At 42.9% G+C, this 22,399-nt stretch overlaps 2 protein-coding genes across 3 annotated transcripts in view; both read right to left on the bottom strand.

Annotated features, from left to right (window-relative positions):
* Window positions 1-22,399, bottom strand: part of LOC115394103 (zinc finger protein 45-like) — a 1,173,573-nt gene that overhangs the window by 126,667 nt on the left and 1,024,507 nt on the right. The window lies entirely within an intron of this gene.
* Window positions 16,699-22,399, bottom strand: part of gpr158a (G protein-coupled receptor 158a) — a 55,900-nt gene continuing 50,199 nt past the window's right edge. The window contains exons 9-12 of one of the 2 annotated variants that reach the window (XM_030099284.1): window positions 20,056-20,161; window positions 19,370-19,516; window positions 19,195-19,278; window positions 16,699-18,738 (exon numbers count right to left, since the gene is read on the bottom strand). In XM_030099284.1, the coding sequence (XP_029955144.1) occupies window positions 16,882-18,738; window positions 19,195-19,278; window positions 19,370-19,516; window positions 20,056-20,161 (2,194 nt within the window). In that variant the 3' untranslated portion in view covers window positions 16,699-16,881. The remainder of the gene's footprint in view (window positions 18,739-19,194; window positions 19,279-19,369; window positions 19,517-20,055; window positions 20,162-22,399) is intronic. The other variant, XM_030099285.1, reaches the window with a different exon arrangement.

The raw sequence follows: 22,399 nt of genomic DNA, 5'->3' as shown, positions 1-22,399 counted from the left end.
CTGTTTTCCCGTCTGGGCTGCTATAGTTTGGGGTATCATGTTGCTCATTTCACAGGCAGTGGGAGGGGGTCCCACTGAAGCCTTTATCACCAGTCTGATGGGGGAGGAGAACAAAGGCGGCATTGAGGACCGGTGACGGTGGACTGGCCAAGCACCCAGACTCATGTTATGACCTCAAACACATCTTGTTTCCAGTCTGACCAGCTCCTACTGTTAATACCGACAGAGGGTTGGATTTCAGCTGCTCTGAGCTGAGGGCCATGAGTGGAGAAGGAGCTCCGACTCCTCTGCAGGAGGCACGGACTGTTTATTCAATCAGGTCTCAGTAGAAAGAAAGGTATGAAGGAGGGCTGGGTCAACATTTCTATCATAGTTTTTATGTTGCTCCAGTGCAAAAACTCAGAGCTCTCAAGGTTGTCTCCATTCAATACAATAATGTGAAATAATATGTGGAATCATGGCAGTTTCAGGTGGATTTACTCTCATTTGGTACTTTGCATATGTTGCATGAATGGTGCGAGACGGTGACTCTAACACAAGTGGAATTTAACTGCTGTTTCCATGTATGTCACACAAATTCTTGGGAATTCTTAACCAGACATACAGTTTTTCTCCAGTCCATCAATCATCAGACGTCAAACTAAATGAAGCTCAAGAAAGCCCTGAAGATTTATCTTCATTCAGTTCATGCTGAAATCAGTCTCATGGCTATAGGTGAAGGAAGACACAATGAGTATGGCCATTTTATTTCAATTTAATCCAATTCAGTTTTATTTATGAAGTCACAAATACAACATAGCCATATCTTGGCACTTTTACAGTGAAGAACATTAGTTCAGTGAGCAAGAACCTTGTGAGTTTTTTTGTCTTTAATTCAGGTTGAATTGATCTGTAATCATATGGCCCGATGACAGAAGATATTCTCACAAGACAAAGCTGCAGACTCGAGCAGAATTGATCATGTGACCTTTAGAGCACACTGGGCTTTTGTTACAGGGAGACAGTACACAGCAAATAAACACTGCTTTGTCTACCTGCAGTGGGAGTAAAATCCAAGAATTGTGAAGACTTGGATCATTGTTTGATGAGGTTGAATATGTGGAGTCCAACCACTTATTTTAACACGTCCTTCGTTAAAAATGATTTGATGAAATTGTTTGAAAATGTTGCTCAGACCACTTTTCTCAGGTCTATTTATTTTTAGTTTTAAGTTACTTTTATGATCTTTATGGGTTTATTATTACACTTACTATTAATCCACAGAGAACACTTGCATCACAAACGTGAAAGTGAAAGAGGTTTGAGTGTTGACAGCCTGCCAGGTCAGATCATCAGACATTGATTACATGAATGGTGTGAATTAATCCAGTTTCACTTGACGCCATGCATGCTGTGTTAAGGGTGTGCAAAGTTTCACATTTTGAAGTAAACAATCACAAAGCAACAAAACTATTAAAAAAAATATAACTCTTAAACGCTCATTTAGGAGTGATTTAAATCTTCACTGTGAGGTGTCTCCTATCTAAACCCACTTTATTTCTTGGTCTTTTAATTTGTGCTGTGTCAAACATAATTGACTAATATAACTCACTTTGTCTTCTTTCTCTCTGTGGGGTTTTGATTGTTTCTCTTTTTTGCCCTTTTCTTTTAACTCCTTTACCTTCCTCTTTGTGTTACCGGCTTCCACAAAAGCAGAAACAAAACCACAATCTCAGGGAAAGCTTGAAGCTTTCTCGCTGTATGAAGAGGTCAGCGGGAGTTCAGCTTCACCTCTTTATGCTGCAGTTCAGACTCACTGAATGTGACATCCTGCTGAGGATCTGATAGAGGAGCATTTTCCTGACAGGAACTCACTTTGTAAACAACCTGTTGACTTGATTTATTCCAAAAAATGCAGCAATGTCTCCACCTAGTGGCTCGTTCTATTTACTGCAGTTATTGTGGCCCTGCATGTTTTTACTATACATTACTCCAAATGTTTTATCTTCTCTCAGTGCAACGAAGGGTAAAAAACCAAAGTACATAAAAAAGAAAAAAAATATGCAGAAATTTAAAAGAATCAACCAAATATATTGTCAGCACAATGCCATTTATGAAGCTCTCTTCTGGTGGATGATACAGTGGAACGTTCATAAACCATGCTGTGAATTTGCAGTTCTTTTATTTATAAAATTTGCAAGAGACATGTGCATCTTTATTTGATAAAAATCTGAAATAATGTGTTCACTGTGTTTCTGTAAGACTGCAGATTTAATCACACGTTTTAATGCACGTTCTCTCATGTTAATGCTATTCGCCCAGCAACAAGGCAGCTCCATCTACTGTTAGGATAAAACAGCTCAATCTCCACTGAATAAATTACAGATCGACAATAATGATATTAATTGACAGAGTCATTTTTACTCTTCTAAAGGTCAGCCTTCAGGCAGGAACGGACCTTTAGGTGGGCCGGCGATGGCCCATGAGTCATATGTTTGACACCCCAGAATAAGGTGGCTTCAGTAAATCACGCTGGAGCAGGAACACATCAATGCAGGGATCATTAAAACACTCATTTAATGATGACTATTAAATTGTCAATATACTGGAATGTCTGCTTCACTCAGCAACTTAAGCTTCATGTGGAGAGCTCTTTATTCGATCAAACACATGATACTAGAGGTGGATCCAGTTAAAAACAGTGCCGTTCTGTGGCCCTCACAGCGATCAAAGTTGCCCTTCCTTGTCTAAAATGCATTTGAATCGTCATCCTCTCGGATGGAGAGCACATTATTTTGCGGTTGAGTGTGAGCGGGAGCCTGATTTAACCCCTGCAGGATGAATCCGTGACTCTGTTGTGTAACCCAGACAGTGTCCTCCGCTGCCTCTCCGCCGGAGTCACGGTGCTGCTGGAGTCAAGCCCACTCACTAGAAGGTGTACTACGAGGTTGACTCACATTCCTTTTCAGGACGGCGAGCACACGGCGGTCTCCCCGCGTGGAGCTTCCCCCGGCCTCCCCCGTGAGAGGAGGCGTGGAGTGGAGTGACTGCACCGTCACGGAGGCAGCGTTCAAGTAGTCTCAGTCTGGTGATATAACCGACCCAGTGCTTCTCGTCTAATTCCATCTCCGTTCTCATTTAACTGTGAACGCAGCTTTATTAAACACAGAACAAATACAACAGGAGCTTCGCTTTCGCTAAATTTCTGCCAGCCTGTTATTGAAGCAGCTGCGTCTCAATTAAGTAAATGAAAAAGAAAACTTTTTAAAATCAGATTCAAAAGGATCTTCAGTCCTTTTTTATTCAGCTGTCTTGTGTGAAGGAGCTTTTAAGTATCACTTGACTTTTCTCTTTGGATTTAAATGTAACCTGCATCTCAAATTAGACGGAAAATCTGCTTTTTGAACCTCATGCGTGTCCCAGCTGTCTCTTGGAAATCTAAAACCTAAAATTTTATTTAACCTTTAGCATGCATTGTACACTGTCAATGAAATGTCCACATTTCTTTAGTATTCTTTACAAATCTCTTGTTAAAGGCCTGAGACCAGTTTGAGTGAGGGTCGCGGATGCTTCTCTGTCTTCTCTGAACCTCTGAGCTCAGGATAATACATAAAATGTATAGAAGAGATAACCCGCCACCAACCACTGTAAGGGCAAAGCTAGGTTAATTTCTGCAGATCAAGCTGGATGAATAGACCGTGAGCAAACAGCTGCCTCAGAGTTTGGATGCTGTATCTGCCATATTACACTGCAAAGACACATTGGTTTGAACTAAAGCAAAACATCTGATCTCTCACATTTGCAACTATTCTTCATTCCAGCGCAAAAAAAAAAAATCTCTTTTTTCTTATTCCACTAATATGATATAACAAGGTGAGATTTGTAATGAAAGTATATATGATATGTAAATTCTAATATGCAGAAAACTGCTCGAACTGAAGCCAGAAATGAAGATCTATGGCGACCTCTAGTGGCTGTGTCATGGCAGCAGCAATGAGGAATGCTTTAATCATTTATTTGTTTATTTAAAGATTAAAAAAAAGTCAGGAACTTAAATCTAAAGCTTTTTTCTTTTTTTTTTCTTTTTTTCGCAGTTTAAGTAGTTATCGGAGCCAAATCTAGAAGATTTTAATGTTTTCTGTATTCATATCGACCTGATAATGTCTCTCTAAAGGTGGCTTTAAGTGATGGTATTTCTGTGCAGTGGGTGGCAGAAGTGAGTCACTCTTTTCACAGCTGACTTGTGTCAAGACACTTTTTTGTTTGTGACTAATAATATCACACAAAGTAAACTGAAGCTCCTTTCTGTTCTTGGTCAGTCAGTGTCACCACGTGCCTATACTTGTATTGGTTGATACCAGTCAACCAGCCTGACTAGGAGGTGATGGTCAATCTGATAGTGGAGTGGAGTTGCATTCTGGGTAATTTGTGCAGTGGGACATTTATTTTGACCCTGACTCTGAAATCACAGTCATGTGTTTTATTCATATGCGGATCGTTGAATTTTGCAAAGGTCCAAAATGAATTTGCCCCACCTCTGCGGGATAATTCACCACGGGCATCAGCTGACCTGGAGTGAGCATGCCTGCTGGGATCCGGGTCAAACACTTCCACACAGAGGAGGAGACCACACAGCGCTCCAACTGCAACTGAGGCACAACTGCACAATACGCACACGGTATGAATCAGATATTCCCGGCACAAATGATTGCGAGTGAATGACTAACGGCGAGTGAATGATCTCACATTGGTCCCTGAGAGATGCCTGCTCACCGCCATCAATCAGCTGCCTGCATGTTACCTGGAGGCAGAACAGGCCGAGGATAAAGCACACTTACCTTCTGGAAATTGCCATAATTGAGTGATTAAGACCAGTGACGTCAAATCAAAGCCTTTAAAGAAGAAGGAAAAAAAAAAAAAAAAAGCCTGAATGAGTGTTTGCTTCATTGAAGCAGGCTTTGTGTGACTGTGACTCATCGCCGTCCTGGCCTTGGGCTTTGTGCAGCTGTGTGTGAGCTGCAGCCGACTCGGCTGAATGACGGCGTGTAATGGCGAGGAGTCAAAGAAGCACCTACCATGTTTTTGCACCTACTGCAGAGTAAAAAGGAAAGTGGAGAAGTGGACCAGCCTTTGTCCCTTTGTGTCGCCTCCACGTGTGCATGAAACGAGGCGGAGGCACGACTACTGCCCACTTTGTGGTCATCATCAGTGCGATGAAGAGCCCCGAAAGAGGGGAATAAATCACGGAGCGGACATTTTAGAAGGGTGACATTTACTCTCGGCTTACAAGCAGAAGAGGAGAGCTCCATAAACATTCAAAGCCTGCATGCTTTCACTGGGAGAGTCCACTCAGCGAAGCGCGTTAGGCTCTAGATAGATTTAATGTTAGTTTATCAAAGTCCTCACTTCCAGTGGAAAAGATTAATGAACAGGACTGCAAACATCCAAACACAGGTCTTCATGATGCAAGAACACACTGCTCACAGCTGCGGTGCGTCCTCCTGTGTGTGTGTGTGTGTGTGTGTTCATATGTGTGTCCCCCAAATGGCCGAGTTGTTTGTCTGACAGGAGCAAGAAGGGGTATTTCTTGGCGAGCCTCTGCTCTCTGCTAAGGGGCTGAAGGGCTTCCCTAATTGGGAGCGAGGTGTCAGCGGGTCCCAGCAGTTCATCACGGCGTGAGGGGAGTACTGCACCCGGGGAGGGCTCAGGAAACACACTCGTTCCTCCTGCAACGCAACACCAGTGTTTGCACACTGAGATTCAAGAAACCGACTTGTGAATCCGCTTGATGTAATTGTAATTAATTTGCAGGATAATTTCCAGTGAACGTGCATTCTGCAGGACCGTGCGTCTCCACCACACTTTGACTTGGATAATTAGGCTCATAAATATCCAACGAGGCGTGTTTGTGGAGGAGGGGGTCCGGTGATTAATGACAGCTTCGGGTTTCAGTGACGCTAATAACAACATCGATTGCCAATAATCGTGTAGGTCATCTCCAAAAATACAGTGTCCTGGTGGTCCCGAGCCGTTATCTAAAGTTTGTCGTTGGATATCAGCGAGGTGCCAGAAGCAGCCTTGTCCTGTCAGCCAGCGAGACAAATTGCCTATTAGCCCTTTGGGTTTATGATAATTTTGTGCAATCAATCATATTATATGAATAGGTGCCAAGTGGAGGCTCGTCTCATTTGGGGTAAGGAAAGGTCGGGAGTTGGTTTGTTTGTTTCGTGGAACGTGTTGTTCCATTGTTAGTCTGTTTCGGTTCAGGCTCCCACTGTTCTCATTAAAATATGCACCGCTTGTATCAGCGGGACAAGTTTCTGTGTGTCAGGATGGAGCGGGAGCAAGACGACCAAACCACTCTGATCAGAGAGCAGCACTGAGGCCCACTGGGTCCAGCTGGTCCTGGTCCATCAAGACCGCCTGCCGGGTGGTGCGTTCAGGTGCCCTGCAGGTAGACCACTCCACTGACGTTCACAGTTCCCATTGGTCTCACTTGGAGCGTCTCACTGGAGCTGAGCATCATCCATCATCCAGTTCCACTGCTCACAATGAAGCCGCCACCAGTGTCTTTCTGAGACTCGTCCAGTCTCTCTGTTCAACCTCTGAGCTCAGTGGACTCTTCGTCTCAGAACTGAAGCCTCCATTGTTGAGCCCTGTTGATCAGGACTGTATTTAGAAGTGGTCTGGATCCCATGGTGTCAAGATGTGAACGGAATGAGGAGGAGGATGGTTTAAATACTAATTCTACCTGAACCGGGACATGTACTGATCCATTCATGATCAAACACCTGAAGTGGATTTTGAATTTTAAGCTCCTTATTAGAGAATTCAATACAATTCAATTCAGCTTTATTTATGAAGTGCCAATTACAACATGGTCGTTTCTAGACGCTTTTACAGAGAAACCCAACAGATCCACATGAGCAAGCATAAACGACTGTGGAAAGGAAAAACTCTCTGTTAACAGGAAGAAAACTTTGCAGAACCAGGCTCAGAGGTGGCGGCTTTCTGCTATTCCGGTTGGGGTGAGGGGACAGAAAGAGAAGGAGACAGGACAGACAGGTTCTTGTATCTACATACAATTCATATATTGAACAGCAAGTTATGTAAAAATCACTGAAGCACTGAACAGTTGGACATGTCCCCAACTAAACTCACCTGCAAAAGATACAGTGCATTTTAATCAGCTGACTGACTGACAGGCTAACCACCATCATCATCATCTGTCATTCGTTAACACCTATTTTTTTAATCTACAATTTGCATTTTGATCATAAATAAAAAATTCCATGTCTCAAATAACCATGAAAACATTTTTCCTGACTCTAATGTGTAGAATTTCTACATTCGACCAACAGGAAGGATAAAGTTAGAAAATTAAGTAACGTGTTGGAGCATGAAGTGGAGTTTTTCCCAGGATGCTAAAAGAAAGCGGTTTGTAAAAGACACGCTTTTGCACCATTAGAGACAACTCTGTGGGCAACTATGAGTTTGTAAAAGCTGATCTCACCAGGAAAGAGAATCCATGGCTTTACAGATGGAGAACAGATCAATAGTTAGCTCATGTCTGTGAAAGATAGGTTGTTTCTTTCAGTGTGAAGTAAAAATTATTCCAGTGTGATCGGAATATAATATGGATAACAAAAGATGCTTCTGCCTATCAGCTATTTTCCAACTTGAATTGGTTGATTCACAATTTAGCAGAAATTCAGTCTTGATTCGTTGTCTTTGCTCTGAGAACATTTACTGGATGACCTTACCTGTTTCAAATGCTTTTGTTACGTCTTTAGTCGTTTACTGTAACTGTGAATTCATCAATGACTCACTCTCATGTTTTTTCTAAAACAATTCATGTTTTCCAGTTCCGAACCAGCAGATGTTTTTGTTCTATATTAAACTGTTTCACCCATTTTAGAAAAAAAAACTATATTAACAATATGCTGCTGTTGGTTCAACATACATATCAAACAGCATTATTCAATGTATTCAACCTGAAACAACATGTTTTAGAACAAACAGCGTCTGAGAAACAAAAGACTATACTGTTTTTTACACCTCTTAGTTGGAGAATATGCAGTTTCCTGTTTTTTCATTTCCCTCCACTGGATGTAAAGTGAAAAGAATCGCGCAGAATCTGTTTGGCTAAAATGCTCAAAAGAGGAAAAAGGACTAAGAAAAAGACTTTCACTTAGTCGCTGTGAAATGATAAAATGCAGTTCTTTTGGTTTTGAAAGTGTTCTTCATGGACGTCTTCCACTTTTCCAGTTTGTGCCGACAGCTGATCGGTTTCAGGTTGACACCACCCTCAGGAGTTTAGCAAGCCGAGTCTCCAGTTGTTCATCTCGGCGCGCAGTCAGATCAGGACAATTTTGTGACGGGGGCATGAAATTACTCATTGTTCAACCTATTAATTATGTTACGCATGCATGAGCGCGTCAGTAATTGAGCTGTGAGCGTGCACCTGAATGCTGAATGGAGAGGGTGTTAAAGTGCAGATTGTTCTGGCAGCCTTCCTCCCCTCCAGTTGTGGAGGTGGTTCGCGGCGCAGCTGTGGTGGAGGAGGGCAACGGGAACGCGGTTCCGTGAGTCACAGGTGCTCACACGGCCGGGTCCTCCTCCAGTGACGCCGCCGCCGCCACGTCGAGGCCGGGAGCAGCGAGTGGGAGAGCAGAGCAGAGGGAGGCTCCAGGCCTCGTGGTCGAGTACCTGCGGACTGGTCTGAGGCTGAACGCTGCAATCGGGCCTCAAGGTTGTAAATGAAAAATAAATGAGCGGACATTCTTATTCTCATCCTGCGAAATGGAGCAGTCTAAAACAATGCAACATTATACGCAACAGTGTGCTCCATTATAACAAGAGAAAATAAGATGTGACGATGTATAATGCAATATAATATAATCCGAAAATCCAAATGAAATATGGTCTAATGCAAATGTGTTATGTTACAATATGAAACAACATAATATTATACAGCATGACACCATACAAATTGATCTACTGCAATAGATAATATTACAATATGATTCAATACAAGGCAACATAACACAACATAACACAATCAGAGATGATAAAATAGTCAACAGCATGGCAGAATATTATATCATCCAATACAATATAATCTCATTCAATACAAAACAATAAAACAGGACTCAATATAAGACGATCCACTGCAATATGATACAATACGATACAGCATGACACAATATAATATGATCCAGTGTCAAATGACATGCTGCAATGCATGAAGACACAGCATGATACAACAACGCAATTCTAATGTCATTCACCTTCTTTCCCACGCAGTCCCGTGAGGTCCTTTCTTTCAGTCTATGTATCCTGCAATTCCCACTTCTGCTTCTAGACCCCCAAAGCTCATGGCTGTAGGAGAGGATGGGAATTTTAGAGAGACCAGTAAAGACAGAGCTTTGATTTACAGCTCAGCTCTGCCTTCACCAAAACAATCCCATTCAGTGATGATCGTGCCACGGAAAAGATTTCAGATCGAACTATTTCTTTAAAACTTATTTTGACTTCTTAAAATGTATTTCCAGCTTAGGTGATCAGTTTACACATGTGCAGCTTATTGTGAAACTTGATTGTAAAAGTACAGATATTAAAGCCTTTACAAACAATTCCTGTTCATTGAAGTCTGTCTGAGGTTGTCAGGGACAACAGCAGCGTGAAGAGAGAGAGAGAGAGAGAGAGAGAGAGAGAGAGAGAGAGAGAGAGAGACGGCTGGATGTGGTTGTGCTGGACAGGTAGGTTGTTGATCCATGTTTTCGTGCACGTCTCCCACTCAGTTCCAGCGCCACACACACGCAGCCCCCTCTGGATGAGTCATGAGTCCACACCACGACACCAGTCCCCGGCAGCACCCCCCCTCCAGGCCGTCCCTGCATCTGAAAGGCAGATGAGTCAGTGGCGGAGCATCCTGCCCTGTGCCAAGCGATCAGCTTCCTCTCATCTCCCCTCCGTCTTCCTCCTCCTCCTCCTCCTCCTCCTCCTCCTCCTCCTCCTCCTGCCGGCCGCCGTCCATCTCTACCCACATGGCCCTGCCACAGAGGCCCGTGATTCACACACCGATCACTGTCTGAGAGTTAAAAATAAGTCACGCCACGCCAGACTGCGTGCGCCCCCATCCCGTGAAGCCAACTAACGCCGACACCAGAAGACAAACTGCGACACACAAAGTCAAACTCCGACGTCAAAACTTTATTTTCTGAATGACTTCAGATTAGCTTCATGACTTTAAAATCGCTGTTCGATGAAGCTTTTCTAAAGTCTAATGTCTGCTCGCCGTTCTTGTATTGCAGGATCTTTGAAACTTTATTGTGATGGGATAACTTCTCACATCTTAATATTTTACGAGTTATGTTTTTTTAAAACTATTTCATGTTTATGACATTGTGTTTTAATCAGATGGAGGACTTGGCGTTGACTCAACCTGTCTCCTTTCCTATGTTGTCTGATCACTCTGCAATAAAATACGCTCAAAACAGCAAACACTGAAGCACAGCGATGTCTCCAGTCTATCCAACTTTATGTGCAACTGGAATTTTAATTTCCTTGAAGGTCCACATCTAAAACGAGACGGCAGACTCAGCATCAACTTCATGACATCAGTTGTAAAACTATTCTTCTTATTGCCCCTCCAGGATCGGAGGAATAACACAGTCACGTTTATTGTTTTTTCCCTGGAATAAGCAAAGAGTGGCGAACACATGGACATTTTGTTGTTTCAACACGGGAGACAAGTTGTAGGGGAGGACACTGCTTTCCCGAAAACAACTTAATCCACAGAAAACCAAGTAAATGTTCAGTATTTCAGTCATTTAAAATGTTTTTTATTACTATTAATAAATGTAACTTACGAATAAAATGAAATGATCCATCTGTATGAATATAAATTTTACCTACATAGCTCATTTAACCACAGAAGCAGTCTCAAAACACTTGACTCGATCAATCCATATTCAGACATCAGCTCACACCGCGTTGGGAGAAACCGGGGTTAACGGTCATTCTCACTTCAACACGAGGAGGTGAGCCAGGCGTCAAACAGTCAAGCTCGACTTGATCAATCCCAAACCTGAAGGATTTGGCAAATGAAAAGTGTATTTTGAAAGCAAGTTAAGGGAATTTCTGGCCTTTAGAAGGCTGCTCTAAAACACTAATGTCAATATGAACACGGCCTCATAAAACTCATTTATTAAAAAGTGCTTCCATCCAACAGTAACACTGTTAGTAAGTTAACAGTACAGCAATGTACTGTAATATAATGTACTGTACATGACATTACAGTTCATGACTACTTGACAAATCAGATATTTATTCATCCTTTGCCTGCTGCCTAGCAGTAGTGAATTTACTCAGTGTCTTATCTTTCAGGTTACACATCATCATTTTCTTCATTGTTCATGTAAAAAAGAACCACTTTAAGGCTCAGAATCAACAAGGAAGAGGCATGTTAAGTGTTTTCTCTAAGCACTTCATTTTTCAATAAAACCCTCTGATCACAGAGCGCTCATATTTCATGATAACACGGATGTTGCACATCATCATCTCACTGTGATAAATATCATCGGGCGCAGCCATACTTTCTGTATCTGTGCGTCACAGGTTATTCATCATAGTTAACTGTTTTCTGCTCTAATGTTTCTCTATTTTTGTTCCCTGCAGCAGCCTGTATTGATCTTCTATTTATTAGAAAGGCTCTCGGAGTGCTCTGTAAACAGGAATCGATGCTAACATGTTTGCTTTACACAACAGCCGCTTGCACTTTTATTTGGCTGCATATCTGCCTCCATATTCAGCGAGGTATCAGTCACTGGGGTGCTGTGTTTTTTTTAACAAGGGGCAGGTGGAGAGCTTCAATGCAGGTGAAGCAGACAGGAAAATCTGGAGGTCAGTCGAATGACTTTTCCTTTTTTTTTTTTTAGCTTTTTATTCCTTTTAATGTCAGCGGAGGGTAACTAAGAATTGATTTAGAAGGTGTAATGTGATCCCCTACAATGTTATAACTAACTGAGAACCTCTTATTAAGGAGGTGTTGGCTTTCATTTGACCCAGGAATAAACAGTTTCACTTTGGCCTATAATTATTTTGGAATGAAGAAAATATCAGTGTGGTCGTCTGGAGTCAGCGTTACCACCTTCAGTCTGCCGCTTCCTGCGCAGCGTCCCATCGATCGCCGGCCAAAAAGACCACAGTGAGCCATAAAAGCATTCCAGGAGAGTGGCCAAGACGTGCATATTCACAGCCCGTTCAAGTCCAGCTGCGCGTCCACACGGGCAATAAGCAGACAAACCTGGGAAAGGCAGGACGGCTCAGCACAAATGCATCTTGAAGCTTGTCGGCCGCCAGTGGGACGGAGACGAGACAGAGCAGGAAAAACAGACTTAAAACCAGGAAACACAGTCAGTTTTCATATAAATATTTATTGCAGAGGAGGTATCTTTTATGTACATGCTATCACAATATAACACAATATAAATCTACCAAATGTTCCCATATATTGATGCTATAAGCTTGTCATAGAGCAATAGTTATAACAAGCACATAATACAGTGGTTTAGGGACAGAATCACTCACTATACAACTTGTAACAGTCCATAAAAGATCCATTTTTTTCTTTTTTGTTCTATCAAGGGCAGTGAAACATCGGTTCTACTAATTTCTTGAATTCATGCAGAAGCCACAAGAGCAAGATTTACGACGTTACAGCATTGAATAGTATAGTAGCAATAGTAGTATTTGTGTTTGCCATCATGTGACGTGGCTTGGTCACAAGAGAGTAAAAGTCAGGTTTGAAATTAAAAAAAAAAAAAAAAAAAAGCAGCAAGCCAACGAAAAATGCACCATGGTCGAGAGCCGATCGGTGGACAGAAGAGCTACGGGACAACTGGATCGTCTAAAGACAACGGTCTGGGTCTGCACGGGGCTGAGGCTCAGACTTCCACCGACTGATGAGGACAGATTACGATAATCTCCAGAGAAACAGACAGTGACAGACACTGGTTATGTTTCACACGACTGGATACGGACGGACGGCTATGGACTGACTCAACCGAGGAACCCCACAGCAAGCACACGATCTGAAACTGCAAATCAAACCACAGAGCAGATTCACGGAGAGGACGAGTGCCACATTGTCTCAGTTCACTGGCGGGGCGCTGCACTCGCTGTCTTCAGTCTGGAAATGGGGCAGATTTATTGCAAATCAAAATAAATCATAAAAATATCTTTCCATGCCAGAAAAATACCATCTTTGCCTGAAAATGTCTTAAAATATTGCTTGTTTTGGTTGTGTTTCTCTCTCTCTCTTTGTCTGTTTTTTTTTTCTTTCACAAAATCTCGCATGAGATTATTCTCACATCTGGTTTTAAAATAACTTTCATAAGAAGACAAAAGAGGCAGCATGTTACTTATCGTCACCCAGGGCAGTCAAATCAGATGCGGCAGTGACTTAAGTCAGGTTGAAATTAAACGAAATTCTAAAAATTCTCCCCCTTCATGTATAAATATATATATATATATAAGGGATCCTGCATCCAGGAGTCAGACTGCTCCATCAAAGCACTGAATTCATTTCTTTTCAGATTTATTGGCGGACTTGATAATAAATCTCACTGAAAGGTAAACACTCACTCCAGAGCCCCACAGAGGGGCGAGGGACCTCATTTCTCAGCAGGACGAACGCAAATGACAAGATCACACCCAGTCCAAATAAATCAGATTGTTTCTAGATTTTTTTCTTTGTTGGAAAGTGGAATTATTGAGAATAAACTCAAAGGACATTTTACTCAAAATGTTGTAATTAAAGACGAAATGAGGACATTATGAGAATATTGTTAAAACGTGAAGAACAGAAGCTAAGTTGAAATAAAATTTAGAGCAAACCAGAACAGAAAAAAGGCAAAAATCCAGATATAAATCTAAAATAATTGGAATCAAAATTAAGAATGTCTTACCTGGTAACTAAAGATGTTACTGCAGTCTCAATATTGAGACAAACTAACTTCATAAAAATTATATGAGAAAAAAACCAAATCAAAAAAATTATACGTGGAAAGATTTAACTTTATTTCGTCTTCATTTTTAAGCTTTAAAAAATATATCTTTACATCTGATGTGTTTTTCAGTAAATTTTAACTTTGATCTCAACATTAAATAATAATAATAAAACGCCCTGGGACTGTTTGGCCTCAATATGACCTTGTAAATGTAATTCGCATCATCTCTTTTTAAAGGTCTTGCCGTGTGTGCGCATGGCAAACAAAATTTTGCACCAACACCAAGAAGCTGATCGTGTTGCATCAGATGAGAGAATACGAGCACTGGTTTTAATCACCTAAAATCATGAGGAACTGAACAGAGTTAAATCAGCGACGACGTCCCAGTGATTCTCATGAGAGCCCATGAAGCAGAGTTTTTAAAGAGAAGTGGAAAATCCCAAAGTCTGTTTTCTTTTCTTAAATTTGGGATGGAAAAGCTGGATGAAGATTTTGATGCAAAACACAAAACAAACTTAAAACTTTCAAAAGGTTTACTAGCGTCATCAACCGCTAAGCACAAAGCTGAAGCTAAGCTAATGGCCCAAACAGCTGATTGGGTTTCAGCTGTTTTTTGCTTTTAGTTTCAATGCCGAAGCATAAATAATATTAGGAAACCGATGTATACTTGACCTGTAGTGGTCTTACTTTAAATCATTAAAGTTCCCTTTGTTGAAGACTTAGGTTTTATTTTCAGAGGCGTAAAAAAAATATTTGAAAGACTCTAGAATTAAATATTCAGGTGAGTACGATACTACTGGTGAATACCTAACAGATAAAGTCTTAAAACCTCACAGTAATCGTCATGAAGAAGCAGATTTGTGAATCTAAAAGATCATCACCACCATGAGCAAACCAAGGGGTTAATCTGGAAAACACGCGAGAATCTATAAAAAAAACACTAACCTTGCCGGCAAGCTGAATTCTCGCGGTATTTGTTCTCACACACCACGAGAATCCATCTTGTACCGATGCAGAGCACACAGGCGTGCTCGGGATCGGACTTTTTTCGGTCGGACCAATCACGCGTCGTTTAGGGCGGGACATGAAGCTTTGACGGAAGCAGGAAGCGACGGACTGCTAATAATATTAACATGGCTAGTCAAAACAATGGATAGCCCGACAGCGATTAAATCTGTTTTGGATGAATCCTCTATTGCGTCTTTGAAAAACGATCAGCAAGAGGTTTTTTTCTTTGCAGTGATTGGCTGAAACCAAACATGGTCAGGCGGGTGCACTGTGTCCTTCCGTCCAATGAACGCAAGGAGTTCTACAGCAAGTCCCTCCTCCCCGAACGGATTTGCCGAGTGAAATCCCAGATTGACATGTGAAGCAATTCGTTGCTGCTCATGTCAATATGGCTTTTGCCAAGTTAAGAAAACACAGCATAGTTAAATGCTGCTCAACTGTATGGATGCCTGTAAATCTTGTATTTGTTAACTGTGTGGCTATTCGCAAATTTTCATGGCTACAACTAGAAAATGAAACCCAAGTTCAAATCAACCAGAGTGACTTGTAAATTCATTGACTTTTTTGCGTTCATTGAGGCAGTGGGACTGTAAACAGGAAAGGCAAGACTCGACTTCGTACGTCATTTTTCAAGCTTCCGCATCGCACTTTGTCCTTTAAATTAACAACTTGCGAACACGCACACACACACACACACACAAACACAAACACACTCACCTTGGTGCAACATCAAGAACCATGCTGGACTTACAAATGAAGCCGATGTTAAGTATTCCCCGACGAATTCTTCCAGCCCGACGTTGCACATACGGCTGGACAGGTGGACAACACTCTCCTATGTAATCTTCACTGCCCTGAAGCTTTTGGAAACACACTAACAGGACTGAGAGATTATCTGGAAAAACACGATTAAAAACAAAACGGTACTCATTCGCCGTCAACTTCGTCTAGGGCCGACTCCTCCCAGTGACCGGTCCGGGCATGCTGTTGATATAATCAATCGTCACAAAACGCCCAAAGGAAGGCCTCGTGCTTCCCTTCTGGCTGATACAAGACAATGCTAGGAGTTAGGCACATACAGTACATCTCTACAGACCTGGAAGCATCTGAATCTGCAGAGAACTACAATTAAAATTCACCTAAACAAACACCTCATCTGAGTTTGGTCAATGCGTTTGATATCCGGAGTGAAGTTATGCCAAGAGGTTAGAAATGGGAGGACAAAATGTACAAGAAGGATAAAGTCTGTCCTCCATTTGGAATTTATGGAGCTGGCTAAAGTGCTATAGACTGATTTTTTTTCGCTCAGTGCCAAGGACGCACGCTAATAAATTACCTTCACCGCCTCAAGACCGACATCCCTCTTTGCAAATGTTTCTTTGTTCTTTGGCTTTCACTTTTGCTGCTTTACACCTCAGCCTTGATGCCATAATTTATTCATGCACAATGTTTTCCCACCACGTTTCTACTGCCATGTCACCTTTGAGTCCGGGCGCCGATGAGAGGAAATAAAACGTGAGACCTGTCGACAGGATGAACGCAAATGTTTAACATTGCTCGAGAAGTGGAAAGGCTGAATCAAAAGTTGCATAATTAGTCTACGATTTATCTTTAGGATTTTCCTGTAATAATCTGGAATGCTCATCATGACTTGTTTATTTTTTTTGTTTTTGTTTTTTTTTTTTTTTGGAACATTTTACTTATTACCAAAATAAGTAAAACAGGAACAAAAACTCAGAAAGGAAGGCAACTTGTGGAACTTCATCAACTCTGCTTCCAAGTCACCGTACTAATAGTAAAAGGTAATATTTAACCACTTCAAAGTGAAAAAAAGTATACATCAATAACTAGAATTTCAGTGGTCCATTAAGGTCGAGTGTCATGCCTTCTTGCTGGATGTGCTATCCTCAAAGTCCCAGGGACAAACGTCTGCCTTCTTAGCAGCGCTGGTGGCTCCACCTCTAGAGCTCGGACTGCTCTGTTTCGCTGCCAGGGAACTTTTGTCTGTACCTCTTTTATCTGACGTGTCCTCGAAATCCCACGGACACACTTCAGCCTGCTTTACTTTGGCCGCCCCGACGTTGGCACTTCTCCTTTTTTCAACGAGCGGCACCTCCTGATGACTCTCTACGTCCCACGGGCAGACCTCGGCCATTTTCTGTTGACTCACGTGTTTCTCTGAAGATTTACTCTTGTCCTTAGCTTTTGCTCTACTTTTCTCGTCATCAGCGTCTTTTGTTTTCTCTTTCTCGAGTGTCCTGGCGACAGGAGCGCCTTTCTTTTTTGAGGGTGACTCCTTGGTTTTGGGTGCTTGCGAGGGACTGGGTGTCCTCTCGGAATTCGGGGACACCGCGGTGCTGTCGTACTCCCAGGGACATACGTCAGCTTTTGACGGTGGCAGCTGCAATGATGTTCCCACTTTGGGTGGATCTGAAAGGATACTTTTCCCTCGCCCATCCCCTGGAGATATGCCCTTTTTCTGTTTTGCTGTATCTGGAGAGCGAGCTAATTCTGTCATTCTTTGCGTGTCTTCGAAGTCCCACGGACAAATGTCTGCCCGAGGTGTTTTGGAGCTTTCCACAGCAGACTGAGGCTGCGGGGCCTTGGACAGACCACTTATTTGTTGCTTTGACCCTTCTGCTTGACTGGTCAGAGTCTCGCCTCCCTCCTCCCATGGACATATCTCTGCTCGAACGGCTGTTGTCTTCTGAAGTTCCTTCGAGTGCCTTCCCCCTGACGGAGACTGCTCGTGAGCCTTCTGCTTCTGTTGCTGGGACTTGCCTCCTTTGGTGCTACTGCCGTGAACTGTTGTGGTTTCCTTTGGCGCTATGGAGACGTGCTTTTGCACCTTGTTCTCAGACGGAGTTGGGATGTCTTCCACCTCCCAGGGACACACTTCTGAGAGATCATAGAGGTCCTTACCTTTGACTGGATCAGGGCAAGCTGTGGCCTGACTGCTTGTTACCGACTGCTTCATGATAATGCCTTTTGTGGTGTTGGTTGCCTGGCTGGTGGGGATCTTGGACTGGCATTCGCTCTCTGGCTCTGCGTTTGCTCTCATGTCTTTGCTTTTGGGCTGAGTCTTCTTATTGCTGTCCTCTGTGCTCTGGGTCTTTCCAGTCAATCCTAAAGTCTTCTCTTTGGCACTGGCAATGACACTGAGGGACTTCTGCAGCATGGAGGCTCTCGGGTGGATGGGTTTCTTGTCTGCAGTGAGATTGTGGGCACTGGCTGACTTGCACACTAAAGGGACCGATTCTGTAGACTCACTGGGTACATTTACATTCTCACTGGACTTCTTCTTGACCATCTTTTTACCCATAAGTGTGTCCAGGAGGGAGCCTTCAGCTGTGGTCACCTCCATCTTCTCTGTCAATGAGCTGTTGGAGTCTTCACTCTGATCCCGGACATGGTCGTAGCTGCTGTGGGACTTCTTTAGGGAGAAAACTTTATTTTTTAGCGTCTCCTCTTTTGCTTGTTTAGTCTGATGACTCGTATCCAAAGGATTTTTCTTCAACATGCAGATGCTGTTGCGATTGCTCCCATGGTCTCCGGCGTCTTTGTCTTCACGGCTGCATTGCCGATGGACAGATTCGGGAATCTCAGTGATGCGCCTCATCAGGGAGCGACCGAGCCCCTTCTTGGAGCTTCGCTTTTTCTGCAGATGAGGGTTATTTGCCAGCATTTTCTTCCTCTTGTAAATCTCCAACTGGGAGTACAGTTTCTTCAGCTCTTCCTACACATGAACAAAAGATCAAACTCAATGTGATGGCCCATACTAGAAATGTCAACGTTTCTAACTACAAAAATAAGAATTTATCTTTTAAACACTGTTACAAAAAAAGCAGCCATTCTACTGCACAAACAACATGCAGTACAACTTCATGACACATTACTACAAACAGTTGTTAAATGATGCACTACGGATTATAACATGCTTGCTGAAAGAAAAACAAAGACAGGACAGTCTTGAACAGCTTAAAAAACAAGAAAACGGACTGTGTTTAATGTTAGGTCTGAAACAGCCTCTAAGCTCAGGTCCTGAATTAGTTGTGGTTCCTGCATCTCCTTCAATCAGTGCTAGTCAACACGTGTTATTACCACCACCTCTTGATTATAGAAATGAGGCACCCAGATATTTTGGTAGAGAGACTTCTTCAGCTCTAACAGACAAACAGTAATCTCTGCTCACATTGGTACGTTTTTCCCAAAGACTGTCGCAAGACCTTACGCCACAGCCATTAATAGAACTGAGATGGCCCATTTCGTCTGGTGTCTGCAATAAAAAACTGGAATGGCTCAGTATTTTAGGCGGTTTCAAAAGGTATGGAGTGAGAAAGGAAACGGTACGCGGAGAGACTGCTCACCCGGATATCCTCGGGGTCCAGGCTGTGCTCGCTCCACGCCGATGTTATGCTACTGTTGAGATACGACCCAGAACGACCCATGTCCAGCTCGTCCTCGTACGCCTCGGAGGCTATGTCATCTCTCATGTGGGTGCCGGCAAACAGGAACTGATAGAGAAGCATAAAGCTGGTCACAGAGGCACAAGCGGTGGAGACTAAAGACACTGGATCAAACTTATGTCGTTGTGTTGGTCTTTACTCTCTGTGCAAGTTGAGTGACTTCCCATTTAAAGTTTAATAAAAAAAAATTTTGCTTAAAAAACAGCATGGAGTGGCATATAATGCAGCAAAATGGATTATGGACTGTACTTAAAGGGCATAAACAAGGTTTGTTGTATCTTCTGTCACATTTATAAGGTTATAGATAAGTTCTTGTCTAACTCTTTACAGAAGGGAGGTTTGACCTCAGTATATTTTTGGGGAAATAAATCTCATCTTGTTTTAATATTGAATCATTTCCTGCAGACACAGCAGCAGGATTGGAGGCTGGTGTCAAATTATAACTCTCAAAGCCAAAACGGTTCAAGTTTCAGGGAGGGGTAGCGTCAAAAGATTGCATCTGAAACATCCTTGAAAACACACTGGTTCTCTTTATTAATGAAGAGAGAAACTTTCAATCGACACCTCAGAGGAAGATGAAGATTTACCTTCGGAATGAGCAGCAGACCCAGAGTGACTGTGACAGTGAGATGGGTGTGTGTGAAGAAGAGCAGCAGCATCCAGTCTGGATGGAGCTCCGGAGCGAGCGTAAACCTGTATTGATGAGAACAGAAAAAGGAGAGAAAAGATGAAAATCCATCCACAGGCATCCAGATGTTGTAATTAAAATGTTGGACAGGCAGCAGATCACACTGCCTTTCTGTTACACAGTGCGATATGAATAATTCTATGCAGCATCGTTAGTCAAGCTCATCACGTAGAGCGAGGAAGTATTTTAATATTTAAACACATAAACAGCTGATTATCAAATTCCAAATGTAGCTCCAGTAACTGCAGTGAGGCATGACTAAATTATGTTGTGATTTTCACACACAGACACACACACAAACACACACACACACACACACACACCGCTCCGTCTGCAGCAGACCTCTTTGATACAGATGGAGCCGGGAGAGACGGAGACCAGCAGCCAAAGTAGATTTATACACTGTCTGTCTCTGTGTCAATCCCACCGCTTCGTATAATGTTCCACTTGGGTGATCTTCGAGCCGGCAAGGACACAATTTTTTCCTCATTCTTGCGTTTGGATTCACAGTGAAAGGGGAGTGACCTTGATCTGGCCACAAGATGGTGTCTATTTATACCTCCGGCAGTCATACACGGCGTTGGCTGTGGCGCAGCAGTCGGCGGAAAAGGAGATAATTAGTGGCGGAAACAATAGTGGTGCAAGGAGTAACTCCAGCCTTTTATGTAAAATGAACTAACAGGCTTTCAGCACAGTGAGACCTCATGTGCACTAAAGGATATAAAGGCATGTCCTGTCAGATGCTAATTCAACCACTGGAGAGCCTCTATCCAAGTAAATGTCATCTTGCATGCTCATTACGATGTTGAAGCTGGCAAATGGCTAATTAACGAACAGTTACTGTGGTAATAGCTCGCAGGCATGAATAAAGGCAGAGATCCAGCATATGAACTGTCTGGAAGCTTTGAAGTCTTCCGTCCTGCCTTGTTTTGTGAGGAGATGAGGGTTTAATAACCTTGGCGTGGCGTCTCCTCGGCCTGCAGCGCCGCACTGTAACGCTCCCCCATCGCTCACACAAACACTCCCAGCGACTCCTTGCGCCTTTATTTCCTCCCAGCATCCCATTCACACCTGCACTGACCGAAGCCTGATGGCTGTCACGGGCGGACGCAGAAGTCAGAGCTTTAACTGGTCACTGTGGATGAAATGCCGGGCTTTGCAAGCAACATAAATGAAGAGCTCTAACAAGCCCCGGTGTGTGCTGGGGCCCCAGGAGGCAACCGGTCAAAAGCAAGTTGCCACAGCAGGCAAGTGTCCAGTCTATTAGGGGGCCTCTTCTGGCGGTTCTCTATGGGAAAAGCCTCACAACCGGGCTGAAGACGATATTAAACGAGTTGGCAAAGTCATCACGAGGAGGCAGATGTTCAAAAACTGTCAAAACTGTGTGAAAGTCCAAAAAAAAATCAGTGGCGCACGATTTATCGCTAATGGATGATCATTTAGAAAAGAGTAATAGATGCCAATAATGCCCCTGCAATTTATTCTGTCGTCAAAAAAAAGAGAAAAGGATAGAAAAACATAAATCATTCTGACATGGTTCATTAGTAAATAATGTGATGGAGCTGAGCTCTCAATTAGGGGGGACTCCAGCTAGGAATGGCTGTGGCGGCGTCAGCTGAAATGTCTCATTTATAAACTGCGTGCTGCAGCTATCTGACACGCCGGCTTCAGGGAGAGGAGCGATTTGACTACAATGAAAGAACGGCTCCCAGATTAACAGACGGGGCGGCGATCTCCACGGTTTGAGCCGCCCGTGCATGGAAATGAGACGATGTACCAGAGGACATAAACAGCCAAGCGAGAGCGATGCCGATCACGACGCGTTTGTTCGTAATCATGTTTGGTTTTTTTTCTCCCCTCCACGGAGCACTAAATACGAGGGGACGCACCATTAGGATCGGACCAGTAAATTATATTTAAACAACTCCTGTAATTATTTTTGAAGCTTAAAGGGTCAGGTCGAACAAACACAGCCACCTATCTGTGCAAATTTGTTTTGATACATCTGTCTGTTGAGAATTCTGCCTCCTCTGTGGTATAATTGAGATCACTGGAATTTAATTTATGGCGCTCGCAGCATAGAAAGATTAGAAACTGCCGCAAGGTCCGTGGATAATCCCTTTTTAAAAAAATGTATTAGCAAAACAAATAAGACTAAAAATGTCTGCGCGGCGTGGATGGCAGAGCGGATCCGTCATACGAGCAGCAGGCTGCATGCACAGGTGTGGGAGGAATCAGCAAAA

Source organism: Salarias fasciatus, chromosome 9 (assembly GCF_902148845.1).
Source record: "Salarias fasciatus chromosome 9, fSalaFa1.1, whole genome shotgun sequence".
In the NCBI taxonomy this organism is placed as follows: Eukaryota; Metazoa; Chordata; class Actinopteri; order Blenniiformes; family Blenniidae; genus Salarias; species Salarias fasciatus.
Note: the sequence above shows the minus strand (reverse complement) of the source record. Positions and strands in the feature narration are given on the sequence as shown.